This window comes from Coloeus monedula, assembly GCF_965178545.1.
Source record: "Coloeus monedula genome assembly, chromosome: 4".
Lineage (NCBI taxonomy): Eukaryota > Metazoa > Chordata > Aves > Passeriformes > Corvidae > Coloeus > Coloeus monedula.
Window position 1 is genome coordinate 47,366,540 of NC_138784.1, and position 15,670 is coordinate 47,382,209.

The 15,670-nt window shown below is 36.2% G+C and overlaps 1 protein-coding gene across 5 annotated transcripts in view; it reads right to left on the bottom strand.

Annotated features, from left to right (window-relative positions):
• PPHLN1 (periphilin 1) overlaps window positions 1–15,670 on the bottom strand; it is a 64,146-nt gene that overhangs the window by 32,796 nt on the left and 15,680 nt on the right. For 3 of the 5 annotated variants that reach the window (XM_082279548.1, XM_082279550.1, XM_082279547.1), the window contains exons 6-7: window positions 5,724–5,974; window positions 1,354–1,433 (exon numbers count right to left, since the gene is read on the bottom strand). In XM_082279548.1, coding sequence (XP_082135674.1) covers window positions 1,354–1,433; window positions 5,724–5,974 — 331 coding nt within the window. The remainder of the gene's footprint in view (window positions 1–1,353; window positions 1,434–5,723; window positions 5,975–15,670) is intronic. The other 2 variants (XM_082279551.1, XM_082279549.1) reach the window with 1 other exon arrangement.

The following is a 15,670-nucleotide window of genomic DNA, read 5'->3' on the forward strand; positions in this document are numbered from 1 at the left end:
AAGAATACCTTTTCAGATTTGCAAATTGATACTGCAGTGAAAAGAGGAATTGCTATGGAAACATACCTTCGTAAGAATTTCAAAGCTGAATTATAACTTAAGAGCATTGAAAATCATCTCCTTTAATCTCTAATATATAGCATATAACTAATTTCTCAAGCCTTAGTAATTTTAAGACTCTGGCTCTGGAGATGTTCGTATTTTGCCAAGACTTTTTCTGTCACTACTTCTGAGTCAGTGAAGCACTTAGGTAACTTAACTGCTCAGTGCAATTCCAACCAGAAGGCTAACTCCAACAGGTTCCACTGACACAGGGCAGTACATTACAAGCAGATTTGGGGACTCAAGAGAAAAACCAATAAATGGTCATGGAAGTATTTCTATTTCTGCAGCTGATGCATACCAATAAATATTTATGCTGTCTGGTGAAATGACTTTCATCAAACAAAGTTTCATTTTGCATAGCCTATATCAAGCAACTATCCACTGCCAGCAGATACTTGCAAACTGATGGCAAAAAACCAATACAGCATAGATCAGACCTGACTGAAGAAGAAAGCAGAACACTTAGAGAATACAGAGTTCAAGCTCACACTACATATTAACACAAGAGCAAGAGATTTTGCAATGCTGCCTTGTTCTCAAAGGTGTGTATTAAGTAAGGATTTGGCATTAAGCTGCATTGTGCTGAGACTGTAAGCCAAATAAGTGAACTAATTATGAAGCATATTTTAGGAACCAAATCAGCGTAACTGATAAAAGCATAACAGCTTTTATCTTGGTTTCCCTATTTACATCACTGAAAATACATCACTTGCCTCCCCCCCTAAGGACAATGGCAATCAGCTGGCACAGCAGTTCTAAAAGAGATGTATAAGGGATAAGTACTTAGAATGACATAGCACAACCAAAGTCTGTTTTTTTCCCCATTGAATAACATGGCAGGTGTGTCTGTGTCAAAATGAGTGGTAATACTAACATACTCACAATGACACAGAATTCTAAGACCGAGTCCTATTCCTCTTCTATTCATTTTAATGGATCTTAAACCCCCAGCCAGCCCCTTAATTTCATCCAGGGGGCACTTCCAGTGAGTCATAGTTTTGTCACAACAATCAGTCATTGAATAACATGGCAAGTGTGTCTGTGTCAAAGTGAGTGGGTAATACTAACACACTCACAATGATACAGTTCTAAGACCAAGTCCTAGTCCTGTTATAAGCACCAGGAAGGAATATCGTAAGGAATATGCACTTTTATAGGTACATACAGTATCTCCTTCCAACTGAGGAAAAAAATCCAACAATGAACAATCTAAAACCATGGTGTGAAATATTCAAAAAGAAAATTCACCTTTGATGAAGGTATTGCTGTGGACCCTGAAGGTGATGCATCTCTTGATGTTTTCAGTGATTGAACTGTCCTCTCTTTACCTACAATTAAGAAAAAAATTAATGGCTGTGAAATTAAAGATGTATGTTGCAAACATGCTTACTTGCTTAGAAAAATTGCAGTGAAATTTTCTCAAGTCAGACACAAACCTTATTGCCCTCAACAACTACCTGACAGGGAGCTGGAGCAAGATGGGAGTCGGACTTTTCTCCCAGGCAACTAGTGACAGGGCAAAAGAAAATGGCCTCAAGCTGTGCCAGGGAAGGTTCAGGCTGGTATCAGGAAGAATCTTTTCACTGAAAGAGTGGTTTAGCTTTGGAACAGGCTGCCCAGTGAGGTGGTGGAATCCTTGTCCCTGGAGGTGTTCAAGAAATGACTGGACATTGCATTTAGTGCCATGGTCTAGTTGACAGGGTGGTGTTTGGTCAAAGGTTGCACTTGATCTTGGAGGTCTTTTCCAATCTTAAAGATTCTATGATTCTATAATATCTACAACTCCATCATCTGATAAATATTGGTAACAATTTTTTCTCTTCCCAAGGAGAGAAGAGATATAGCTGTGTCATTTCACGCATTTAAGAAAACCCACTGTCCTTTTTCCCATCATTAACTGAAAGTATGATTCCACAAGATGATGTGGTTTCACTTTTTAATATTCCTGCAATAATGTAAACAGTTGAAATATTAGACACCAGTCAATCACTCAAGGAAACCAGGTAGTGCATGAACTGGTTTAGCAGGCCACAGTATGTTGAGAAGACCTGCCATGGGAAATAGTCCTGTTTTGTATCAGCCACAGAGTAGGTGCTCTTTGTCAGATCAGTGTCTTGCCTATAAAAGTTAAAATTGGCAAAATGCCAAATCGAATTCACAGTGCTAATCACATTCTGTGCATAGTCTTGCCACAGACCAGTTACAGGCAGCCCACAGTAACAGAACTGGTTGCAGTGTAAACTACCAGTTTTCAAGCTGGGGCCCACAGATTACATCTAAGGGATCTGCAAAAGGTAAGTACAAAAAGCAAACAGTAAGCCTAAATCAACCAGATTCTTCACACTCACTGGGAAACAGTTGACTGTTCACAAATAAAATACAATGTAAACTTACCTTGGCTTCTATTAAATCTTCATCAATACAATTGATAAAGGGATTAATTAAAAAGTCTATCAAATACTTATGAAAATTGGGATAGAAATTATTTTAGTAGAATTATAAATGTGATTGCTCATTATGGCTTTAAATACGGCTTTAATTTAACAAATCAAAACAAAGAGCAGACATGACATCTCACTCTAAAGAGCTGAGCTGTTTTCCTTTTTTATTCAATACCACAAAATACTGTATTGTGTGGTGCATTTTAAAATACTTACACAAAAATGCAGGTAAAAGTCTATGCAAAATGCATGCCTTTAACAACACGAAATGCTTAAGAGGTATGTGAAAGGTAGGTCTTCTACTCTTTCACCACATTTTTATAACATATATATATAGTGTAGGCTTAATGCAAAGCAAACATCAAAACCTGCTCGTCTATGCACACTGTTGGTGGCAAGTGAGTTTCTGCTGTAATGTTACTAATCCATGCAAAAATTTTCACAGCTACTGATGGGTCTTTCAAAAATGCTAATGAAAAGAGGTGGGAATGTTACTCTGGCAAAATCAAACATTCCAAATTGCACTTTAAACCTCAATTTGAAGACTATGCTAAATTAAGATCCTAGTAAAAAACATAGTAATCAGCCTTATTTAAGAATTTCTGGTAGACATAAAACAAAAGAAATAGACCTTTGATGGGAAAAAAAAAAGCTTTTAAACAGAAAATAGTAAATGGGAAAGCTATGATAAGTAAAAAAGCTCCTACAAATAAAAAGTATCTGTCAAAACTAAAATCAAGAAGATAGAAATAACCATGTTTTTATTCTGTCACACTCCCCAAAGCACAGAACATCTCCCTTGTCACCACTAAGTAACGTAAGTTTTGCTCCTGTGATACCTGCTTTTCAGCCCCATAGATTAGCCACCTCCTTTTAAATTTAAGGACTACTCCAACTCTGCCTCCCACATGCCTCCTTTGTCAGACTGGATTCTTTAAAGATTACCTCAATTGAATGGATTATATGTTTGCACCTGAACAGATGAAATGAGCTAATACAAGTGGCAGACAATTATTCAAAGTTAAGCAAAGAGAAAAAACACCATTTAATTTGAAGACATTAGGCCATTTATTTTCAGAATGCGTGTGGCTATTTTGAGCCCCAAAGCCCTACCCGTAAAACTAAACACAACACTCTCAAAGCACCACTACTTGCTTTCTTGTATCTCCTCAGGATGACCCCTACTGACTCTGCTGACACCTACTCTACTCTACTGACCCCTAACTGCCTGGTCCCATGAAGGAGCACCATCCTGCTTCTCTCCGTGCTCTCCCATCACAGATGAATGCTTGTCCTTTCCATTAGCCCCTTCCCTCCCTTTATCAAGCTTCTTCACGTCCCTGCAGTTTTCTTTGTTTAAATTCTGTATTTATCCTCATGTATGAAGGGCTGGAGAGCATGGGATATTCCTTCTTCAGTGGAAGTCATGTGGCCAAACCAATTCAGACAGCATGACTTTAAACAGCATTATAGTATTTTAGAAAGATGCCATATTGCAAATTCCACATGAAATAGTATATACTCTGCATGTTGTAAATCCACTTAAGTACCCACTAAAATGTACTGCTGACATATATGAGATATACCCCTTGATGTTCCTTTTAAATATGCAATACATGAGCTTACCTAAGGCAAATTGCATTCAAAAATTATTCTAAAAGTATTATTTAAACCATTTATACCTTGCAAATAGGTATTTTAATTCAGTCATCTAAAGTAGTCATTTTAGTAATTCAGTCATTTTAGTAGTCCTCTTTTCCAGGGAAAGGAATAAAAAAGTAGTCCAGTTCACAACCCACCTGGTCTCTTAAAACTGATCTAAAGGTGATTGTGAAAGGTATTTAACCCTACAAACAGGAGAAAATATCAAAAACCATAGACCTAAATGTAAGCTTCTCTCTTGATCAGCATCTTTTCTGGTTTGCGAATATATCTGCTTCTACATCACTACCTCCACTATTGTCTGAGTAATTCTAACAATATACTATAGACATGTATGATCTAAGTCAGCTCAAAATTGTAAAACGCCATCAAACATTCCAAAATTTTGTATGGTTTCTCACAACACTGTTCTGTTGTCCCCAGTAATTACAAGCTGCACACCTACAAGACTTACAGAAAATTAACTATCTTATTTTTTTCTTCCTCTCCTACACTTAGAGGAATTTATGTTCACTGAGTATTGCTACAAAATTTTAAAAGCACTGTAATGCCCAAATAGAAAGACCATCTGTACTCAGCAAGGAGTGAAATGATTCCTCAATATTTAAGTGATGTTAACTAAACTACAAAGATCTTTTTTGGCAAGATGTGCTACATAATGGCTCAGTGTCACTCTGGAAACACAATGAGCCTCTCAGTGAGTTAAAAAAAAAAATCTAATTACTTTTTAAAAAGCTGCCAAAATGAACAGTAGGTTTGCATAGTTCACTAGAAAGCATTTGCAGAAAGGGAAATTAAATCGGATTAATTTACATAAGCTGTACAAACAGAGTGGCTAAGATTGTAGCACATTAAAAAAAGCAATTTCTTTTTTTTTTCCCCCAAAATTATTTAAATACGAAAAACTCAAATATTTTCAAAACAGATGATTCATTAGACTTCTGGGAAACATTAGGAGCTAAGATTTTAATATCAGAATGGACTAAACTCAGATACGCTTCACATTTCTTTGAGGAGAGCAAGATCTGAGCGGTTTTGACACTGAAATGTAATTGCTAAGAAACAATCAGTTTTAAAAGCCTAGTAAAATTTGTAGAAAATGCAACAAGTAGCAATATGTTCTTTCGTTTCTCCATTTTTTTAATCCCTATTTATTCCTAGTTGCAGGAAGAAATGTCTTCATCTGCTGTAGATGAAGCAAAGTTTCTTGTCAGGGAATCCAAGGAAGCACATAAAGAAGTAACAGGAGTTGATGCTAAAAAGAACATAAAATACTAGAAAAAGCTGTGCAGCTGAAACTCCTACAGTCAGTCTAGACCTGATACCAAAATAAAACCTACAATCTCCCACATGAAATACCTAAGGGAACAGAGAGTACAATGAAACAACCAGAGCAGACAACACATAGACGGTACAAAATGTCAGCTTTTCCCACTGTAAAAAAGAGCATGTATGGAAAAAAGGCTTTTATAGTTTCACCTCACTAACCAGTTCGCATCATTAATGCGGCATTACCTTGCTGAGAAGAAATATTTCTTTTATGTAAAGATGACATACTTCTGCTATGCTGGTGGAAAGGATAGGCTTTGCTTCTTTCAGGAGAGTAGCTCCTGCTGCTGACGCTAGAGCCAGATCTGCTGTGCGGAGAATCCCTTCGGCTCCCTGGCGATTCCCTGAAGAACGGAGAGTCCCTCTTATGAGGGGATCGATCTCTCACATAATGAGAAGAATAGAAGCTTCTTCTTCGGAAGCCATCTCTGACGTCCCTTGGAAGACAACAGAAAAATAAAAGTAACTTGGTTATCCTCCCAAAGTTTATGGAACAGCATATATACAATGGCAACATTTTGTGCCTGGTAAATACAAATAGGTTAGCTGTCACATGCAGAATATATCCAAAATATTCCGTGTTGTTAACAGTACTAGGCAATGAATGAAAAACAAATAAAAAAAGTAAAAAGAAAGACAAAGAGAAAAAGGTAATTTTTTCAGATTTCATTGAGCTACTTCATTGCTAGAAACCAATTCCTTTCTGTCTCTTGATAATACAGCTAAAATGTAAGAAAAAGACATTGAAGAAATGACAACTCTCACAATTTTTTTCCAGATTCAGTACACTTACTCTGGAAATTAAGCCTTAATTTACAATAGCTAAAAATGCATATGAAAATACTGCTTACACTATTTGGCATTTTTCAGCTATGTTTTTCTCTTACTTTCAAGGGACTATATCCCTCATTTGATTTCACACACCTTGCTACACAAAATATCACTGAGGGATTTCAGCTTATATCCAGCAAAGACAACAAGAAATATGCAGAATATCTATTCTCATGCCTATTAATCCACCCAAGGTCAAATCTTGAATGAAAATATGAAGAGTTATATCTCCTAAATATATTTCTCACAACACACTATATTAATTTTGAACTTTAATGTAAAATGTCACAGACCCAACTGATTTAAAAACCATAATCTAATAAACATCCAAACTTTCTACTAAATTTAAATGCTGTTACTCCAGACCATGGCTCAAATGTGTTGGTTATTTGTAAATTGTATTAATGTACATGTACGTGTAAGGGTAAAAAAAAACCCCTAGTATCATTTCAAACTTGTCCTAAAGAATCTCAGAGCTAAAGAACACATGAGCCAACTGAGTCTAGACTTGTCACTTTTGCCTTGGTCACATTGGCAAGAGTAGCAAGTACTTCTCAGCTTCTCCACAAAAATCTCCAAGATTTAATAGCACTTCTAGTAAATCAGAATGTATCTTCTCTCCTATTTCTCATCAGAGTCCAGTGTTTTAAACAGGGGAATGCCTCACAAAAATCTGGTGGTCTCATCTAGCACAATGTAGCTATAGCTAATTTTATGTTGGTGGAGAGGAAGAAAAGATGTACAATTCCTACAGCATGGTACAGGCCCATATTTGTGACAGATACCAAAGGATTTCAGTGTGCCAAAGGTTTCTTGGGCTATGGAAGCTACAAAGGTAGCACCACAAAACAAGAACCCTGTGACACAGTTGTGTTTTACACAGTGCAGATTTACTTTTTGCATGGAAAGCACATCTTCATTACATGTATGAACATTTTATGTAGCAACAGACATGAAGTCTAAGTCCAGGCTTGAAGATACTAGATTAGCTCAGCATTGAACTGCTTCTTCTAGCTAAGTGGGGGGTTATTTATACATATTGATCAAATATTTATCAAGAATGAGTTAGGTAGAGCCCACTTTTCCTTCCATTTCCTTCTTAATCTCTCTTTAAATAATGTTATTTATTTTTAAAGCACAAGCCTTCTGGCAGACCAATACACCACTTTTATGTGTAAAACACACTTTTATGACCACATTATTAAACCCTCGTATACAGAGAACTTTATTATGGAAATGCTTACAGAGCCCCAGCTATTGCACACATATAATAAATGCTCTAATATCCATGTAAGAATTAGAAAAAAAACATAATTGAAACACACTTTTAAACAGGAAAACATTTGAAAGCCTTATTCTACAATAATATTAAGCACCATAAAATAGAATCTCACTTTCAATTTTTGCATTTTCATTTCATCACTCCATGTTAATTCTTAATTGGACCATATCTCATACAGAACATTCAAGTCATTAACTATATTGAATCTGTTTCAGACAGCATAGCAACAGCACAGCATTTCTGATGTTTTCCATTAATGTAACACACTGAACAGAACAAAGTAAGTATTGTTTTACAGTTATTTTTTTCCTTAAATACTTAAGTGAACATACACCTGCAATTTGGTAATGAAGGCCCCAATTCAGCAAAGCAGTTAAGCACATGCTTCAGATTCCAACACATACTCAAAAGGTTTATTGAGCAGGGACAATATCTAATAGAGATGCAAAAATTTGTGCTCAGCTGTAACTTTAAAATAGAGCTACTACCCTTAACAACAAATACAGAATTAATCCCTTTTATATAACATCCCTCAAATCTTTATATTGTGTATTCATAATTCACACTTAATCCTGAAAGCACAATTTTATTCTCTCAGCAGCATTGCAACAGGAAGCAGTATCACTGTTAACCTTGATGAAACTTGACCATTAAGTTCTCACTAAAGCTGACAGTCTTGGATGAGCTTCTGAAATGTTACAAAAAGAGCCATACTGTGATATACCATTCACCAAGGGCAGCTAGGGGAAGAGCACAAGCCTGACAGCTATTTCAGTTCACCATCAGTTCCAGTTTCCTCAAGGATAAAACACAACTACAGAATAGACAAAAGTATGACACTCTGCACAGCAGAAAACCGAGGGAATACAACACCGGGGAGATTTTCAGTTGCCTATGGATCAGAAACAACACAGTGGTATAGCTTAAGCTCTGTGAAACAAAGATTAACACAAACCACTGTGTCAGTTTTATATCTTAAGAGTACTTACACGTAAAATTAAATCACTTCCTAGAAGAGAAATGCCTGGGAATAGAGAGGAACTTGGGTACATGAAGCACATCACACGCAATAAAGGAAAAAGCTTTACTGTAAGAGTAAAGTACTGTTAGATAACTCTCATTGAATTTGTGCTACTGGGAAACAGCCTACAATACTTCGTGCTCACTATTCTCTGGGACTTCTATGTCCCAATACATTCATCTTTTCAGCTAGAACATTAATCTACATTATGGTCCAGCCATAGTGGACATCACTTTTGACACTGAGCTGAAGACTGACAGCAAAACAGCATACTGCTGTGAAACAGAAACAGGAGGGTCTTCCAGTAATTCACAGGTGAGTACTGTCTATAACCGAGATAAAAAAGTCATCAGAGATGTTTTTGTGATCCCTTCCATCTGAGAAAGATTACTGCTATTGCCAAAGGGATTAAACACTCCATTTACAGACTTGCACTTAATTGCTAACCTTGCCTAGAAATAACTCTCACAGTTTTATAAATAAATTGAAGAAGTTATAAATAGTTTCTACAACACCAGACTTCAGTGCAAAGAGATAAAACAGACAAGATCTAAACTGAATCCTTAACTGAATATACTTTTTCTGTCTCACAATGCAGAGACAAGGGGGAGGAAGCTAAAATAAAAAATCATTTTGCCTGCTTTTTCAGGACATTTCAAGAGCTACCAACATGAATCATATTATGTAGAAAATATTTAATAAAATATACAACACCCCCAGCCTCTAAAAGAAGAGGCAAGAACACCTCCACTTTTAACATCTTCAAAGTATATGTAGGTGGTGCAAGATTCCAGCCACCTCTCTCCCAGACCTCATTCCATTTGTTTCCAAAGTACACAGTACACAGTTGTGCAACAAACCAACAACTTACTCAGGTTCTGCTTTGGAGATTATAGTAAATCTCTTGTTATTGTCCAAAGACCGTTATGCAGATTTATCAATAAGCTAAAATAATACAGTGAATTACACCATTGTAGATAGAAGAAATTGCACCTGGTTCCAATGGCTTTAATTTGAACATTTAAAATGACAACAGGATTTCTTACTGACAACTGGTTTTCAACATTTTGTGACTAAGCAAGTAACTGGAGCACTTGTGATATCTGCATTTTGCTCTAAAGGAAATTAACATAATTAGGACCAGCCAGTGTCATCTTAGTAAGAGCTTTTTGCATGAAGGCAAAAGGAAACAGGCATTGTGAAACACTGTTTCAAGCAGAAAAGGGTACCTAGAAATACCAAATGTACCAAAAAAATTTGAAAATAAATAAATGTTTCATGATTTTTATGCTGCATGCAGTACTACTGAAGTTACCATAAGCAAACACCAATCCCCATGCTGATGCCACTTGTCCACTTCACTCAGTATGAAAGCTACACAACTCCTCTCTCCCTTCCACCACCTCGGGATGTCATGACAGGTCAGAGAATAAAAAATAAGACAATCTGAATATTATAGCAACATTAAAGAGAAATAAATGCCTCTATGTCCTTTAATTGAATAGTAAAGCTGTGCACTTCAACTGCACTGGAAATCCCACTGCATTGCTCTTTCTCCTTAGTAAAGAGTACCCTCCTCCTTTTTACTGTCATTGATAATGTACTATTAGACTTGCTGCAAGATAAGCCCAGACAATAAAAGCATATTTAAACTAAAACTCTCTATTATCTGACAGGGAGAAAATATGGTCAATCATACAGAAAAGGACAGAGAAACAAGTAACAAGGAGTCCAGAAAAACACAGATTTAAGTACCAAATAATTAAGAGCCAACAGCTTCAGAAAACTCTTTGCAGAACAAAGACAAAATATGTTATTTAGACAAATTAAGATCAAATTAGACAAAACAGCTGCATTTAAATGCATGTGATATTGGTTTTTCTTCTTTATAAAAACACGGGCTTATGAATACCCCCCAATTTCCCTAAAACAGAAAATAAAACATAGGTTTTAAGTTCCACAGGGAGTATTTGCTTAAAGTGTTGGACCAAGTTTCAATTTCTATAAACAGCTACAACATTTACAACTGCACTTTGAACAGCCTATCACCTCAGAAGAGTAAAGCATTTCAGACAACTAGTTCAGGGAATAAACCTCTCCCATTTTATGACTATACAGTAGCAACTAAATCAAGTCCTAAACAGACTTAATTCAAAATGGAAACAATGGAAATCTTCTACCTCAATATAACCTTAAAAATTGGAAAAAAGCCTGGAAGCACAATATGGTACTCTGCACGCTTTTTTTTTTCCCCTAATGCCCTAACAGACCGGAGAAACTGGTCATCTTTTTAGCTTCTAGACAAAGTTCTAAAGGACAGAGATTTCTAAGTAGGTGCTTGCACTTTTACTGCCATCCTGCCTCAGGCACAGAGACCAGCACACAGGAAAGAGTTTTAAAACATTTCCCTGAGGTACCAAAGCACATTGGTACCCACAAAAGCATCTTTTATTTGGGGGCTTTGAGTTTACTTTGATTTTTACTTCACACTTAGTACATGCCAAACAATTTAATGTAAGCCCCAGAAAGAAATCTTTTTGAACTTTGTTTTAGGGACATAAGGGAATTTTATGTTCGGCAAGCTATTACTCTTTCTCCAAAAGCTATCTCTAAAATCCTTCCATAGAAGAACCCAGAAACCATGAAATATCTGCTGGAGGAGCACTTAGACTTTTCATCATTGTGCTGCAGAACGCCATTAGTTCATTGACACTTAAAAGAATGCAACAAGTAGTGCTCTGTACTAGGATATGCTGATTTGATCAACTCTTGTGGTTGACTTTCTAACACTATCAATAAAAAGCTGCAAAAGGAAAGAACAAGTTGTGGAACAGGTTTGCAAGCAGTAATACTTTATGTCAGTAATACTGACAGACAATACCCTTACTGTATTTACTTTTTTCTATTTCCAAATCCCTTAATGAGATCTATAAATCAGAAAAACACTCCATTTTTCTCTATATTAGAGAAATGCTTCACAGATCTCTGTGGTTTTAGTCTTAAATTAAAGTGAGATTTGAAGCAATTAGGTCAAGTAAGTTTCACTTGCTTATATGCCTCTAAGCATTGTAATAGTTGTATGGACTTCTGTATGGCAAATTTCAATGAAAGTCAGCACACTACTACCTCTGCTTCTGGATTTCTCAATATAAAAGACATTCTACATATATGAAGCAAAAAATCCATTGTACATAATGGGATTTTTCTTTATGTGATCTCATTCCTCCCTGTCAGGTATATAGTTTGTTCAAAATCAGAAAGTTAAGAGAGACATTTCCTCTTAGAAATTATTCAGCCATGTAGCTTTATCTTTTTTATTTTCCAGTTTGCTTTTTCCCTTCACTTTGACTACAGTTTACAGTCTCTATAATAAACATTAATATCTGTTGCCTCTTTTTGCAGGCCATTTCCTATATATTATAAATATCACTTGCTTTAACATATTTAACACAGAAGCAAGGTATGCTGCTTGGGAAAATTCCTCATTAAAAATTCTTTTGCAGCTCTTGTACGCCTTCAGTTCTTTCAGTGATTTAATAACAGTTAACTTTGGAGCTCCATGACAGCTCTTACTGATGGAAACTGGTGCTGCTGCAATCCTGAACTTTGCAACCTTCCTTGGATTCATACTCCTATTCCGTGCCTAACCTGGCACTGATATTTTCTCTCAGGCAACCAAACTGGCAGACAATTATTTAATTCATTGTGGTGGGTTAGCACACAGAACCAACTACATGAAATGTACAAACACCTGAAACAGAACCAGGAGAGGGGAAGGACAGCAATGGCACGTGCTCAGGTAGTTAAAACTGCTGTGGAAATATATTGTTACTGTAGGAAAATCAGTCTCTTTACCACACTCGTGACTTTGAATTAATTACAATAAATAAAACAGGTTCCTTGAGAGAATTCTAGAGCAGTTGAAGTTAGAATCAGCAAGACTCAAAGCAGTAATACTCCTTTTTTTCCCTAAAAATAACAGACATACATATCTAGCAACACTGACCAGCTGTGAGCAAGAAATGTAAATTCAAAGATAAATTTTAAAACAGAATGCTGTTTAACGGAGACAAGTTTTAGAAAGTATTACAATACTGACAGCAGCTGAAAAGAGGTTTTAAAGAAGGCAATTCATTGCTTTGTACTTCAATCTCCTCTGTTAACATAATTTTTCACCTTACTTAGATAATCCTTCTACAAAATGCTTCAAAAAAATGCATCTAACAAGATAAAAATGGTAGAATGCATATTGAGCCTACTAAAAAAACCTAAATTAGTTTGCCCATCTACTCTACTCTGATGAGATCCCACCTGGTACACTGCACCCAGCTCTGAAGTCCTGGAAAGACATGGATGGACAGTTCAACCAGGTACAAAGGAGGGCAACACAAATTATCAAGTGGGATGGAGCACATCTATGAGGAAAGGCTGCCAGAGTTGGTGGTATTCAGTCTGGAGAAGAAAAGGCTCTGCCAAAAAATGTTTATGATGAGGATGCTAAAACACTGGAACAGGTTGCCCAGAGAGGTGATAAATAACCCATCCCTGGAAAAACATTCAGGGTCAGGCTGGATGGGGCTCTGAGCAACCCAATCTACTTGAAGATGTCCCTGCTTATGGCAGGGAGTTGGCTAGATGACCTTTTAAGGTACCTTCCAACTCAAACCTTTTAATTATTCCATAAGTCAACACATTAAAATATTTTTTCCATTTTACTTCCAAATTTCATAATCATGCTCTCAAGCATCATTTTCAAAAATAATTAGGCATACTAGGCTAGATAAGACACAACTTAATTTAACACATCCGACTGTTAGAAGTCAGACTTCAGAAGAGAAAGACATTCCCACAGCTGGCTGACCCAACCCTGTTGTGTGTAATGACACACACAGTTTCACTTAGACAAAAGCATTTCTTGTCAGCTCATAAACAAGTTCTATAGAGTTTCATATACAAAGGAAAGAACCTTTAAGGTTATGCAAATATATATCATAAACTGATGTCAGGACTAACACTGAGAATAATTTGCTACCATGCAAAAATAGCATCATCTTTTAAAAGTAATACCAATAGCATGAGATCACGGAATTGCTTTATTGATGAACTTTTCCTCAGATGTAGATCATAACACCCTAAACACAAAAGTAGATGGAAATGGCACACCAAGAATTTTCTCTTTGAAGCAAAATGCTTAACAAAAGGATGCCTAAACTATCAGTAACACTAAACTTTTTCCTCTCCTCTCCTGTATCCTAATATTCCCACCCTCTCTCAATGGGAACTGAATTTAAAATGTTTCGTATATTCAAAAGATAACAAACAAGTCCTTGAAACCTAACAGCTGAAGAAGAATTTACCTTCCTACGGGAAATTATGTCAAAGTCCTCAACATGAGAAAGCCATGACTACATTCATCAGTCCAATTCATTGGCTTTCATTAAGATGATTTAGTTAGATGCCATCTTAACAGAAGTTGTCAGGACTCGAAGGGAGACTCCCTTCTCTTTCCCTCCCCCACTGTCTCTCAGTAGCTAGCTGTTTTTCAACAAAGTTGTCAAGAAACTTTTCCAGAATAATCAAGTGCTACCCAAGGGAGTTTGCCTCATTATCTCCCAATCCAGCATTAACCTGCAGGTTTGATACCATCTACAGTGTTAGCTATAAGACTGGACCAGGCGAGCTTGCTTTAAGACTTGCTTTAAAGACTTCCTTTAAGAGATGTGTTAGCCAAGATCTTCCAATGTAAAGGTACATCATCTTATCTTTAGGCACGTTACCCTATCATACATTGTAAACAGAGGAGCTCCTTACAGTTTATTAGCATTATGTAAACAGCATATATTAGAAAAAAATCAAAATTTTCCCAAGATGTGTCTTAGGTTTAAACAACAAATCAGTGTTATTACAAAATTTAACTGAGTTTGCACCAACTACTGAATTTTCCCTTATAGGTATATCATAACACCTGTAGTAAACAGTTCTCATGCAATAGCCCCTGTTAACAAATACAATGATGGTATCAATTCTATATGACAATTTAAAACCTTACAAAAACTACAGTGGGAAACAGTTGTACACACAAAAAGCCACAAATCCTTAAAAGGCAACACAGCTCTGGATCAAAGGCAAGTCAAATAAACAAGATAGTTGCTGAGAACTGACATGATGAGAACTTCTGGGGTTTGTATTTTTCACCAAATTTGGTGTGTTTACTGTAATTTTGTCAAATAAATACAAGTCAATTTACTACCTAGCATTCCTTACTCAACAACGATTTTTAAGAATATAAAAATGTTCTTTGCGAAGTTCATAAATATCTGTCTTTATCCTTTCTCAATGCCTCAGAGCCACAGCAGAGAAACTGTATTTAAATACAACTGAAACACTTATAAGGAACAAAGTATAAAAAATACCATACACAGAGAATCAGACTGAAAATACCTACTGTAATTATGCTTTCCAAAACCAGCTCACCCAATTTTCTCTTAGGGCTTTTAGAGAAGTTAAAGCCAGGATTTAGAACCATTCCACATTTCATATAACAGGCCAGCTCTATTGTATGAGGCTGTTTATTTACAAGCTCAGCAGAAAAAAAGAATCAGGTCATGGGAAGTTCTGCTAATTTGATAGTTTAAACTCTTTTCTCTCATCCTGAGATGGAAACTGCATAACCAATTAGAATTCTACAAGATCTTCTAAAAGGAACAAAACTATCAGTAAGCAATTTCTGAAAGCAAACTTGTTTTTTAGAACTGGATGGATAAATTTTGCAAAGAAAATAAAACAGCCTTCAATAAATGTAACAGTCAACTGCTATGCAAAGAAAAATATTTAAAATATTAATCTCTCAGCAACTAAAACTAGCTGCCAGTGAAAGCAACATTCACCTTCCAATTTAGCCACACAATTAGCTAAAACATGTAAAAAAAAATCCCAGCTGAAAATAAGAGGAATTTCTACCTCCTCCCCATAGTTTTACATTATAGGATGGGGGCAAAA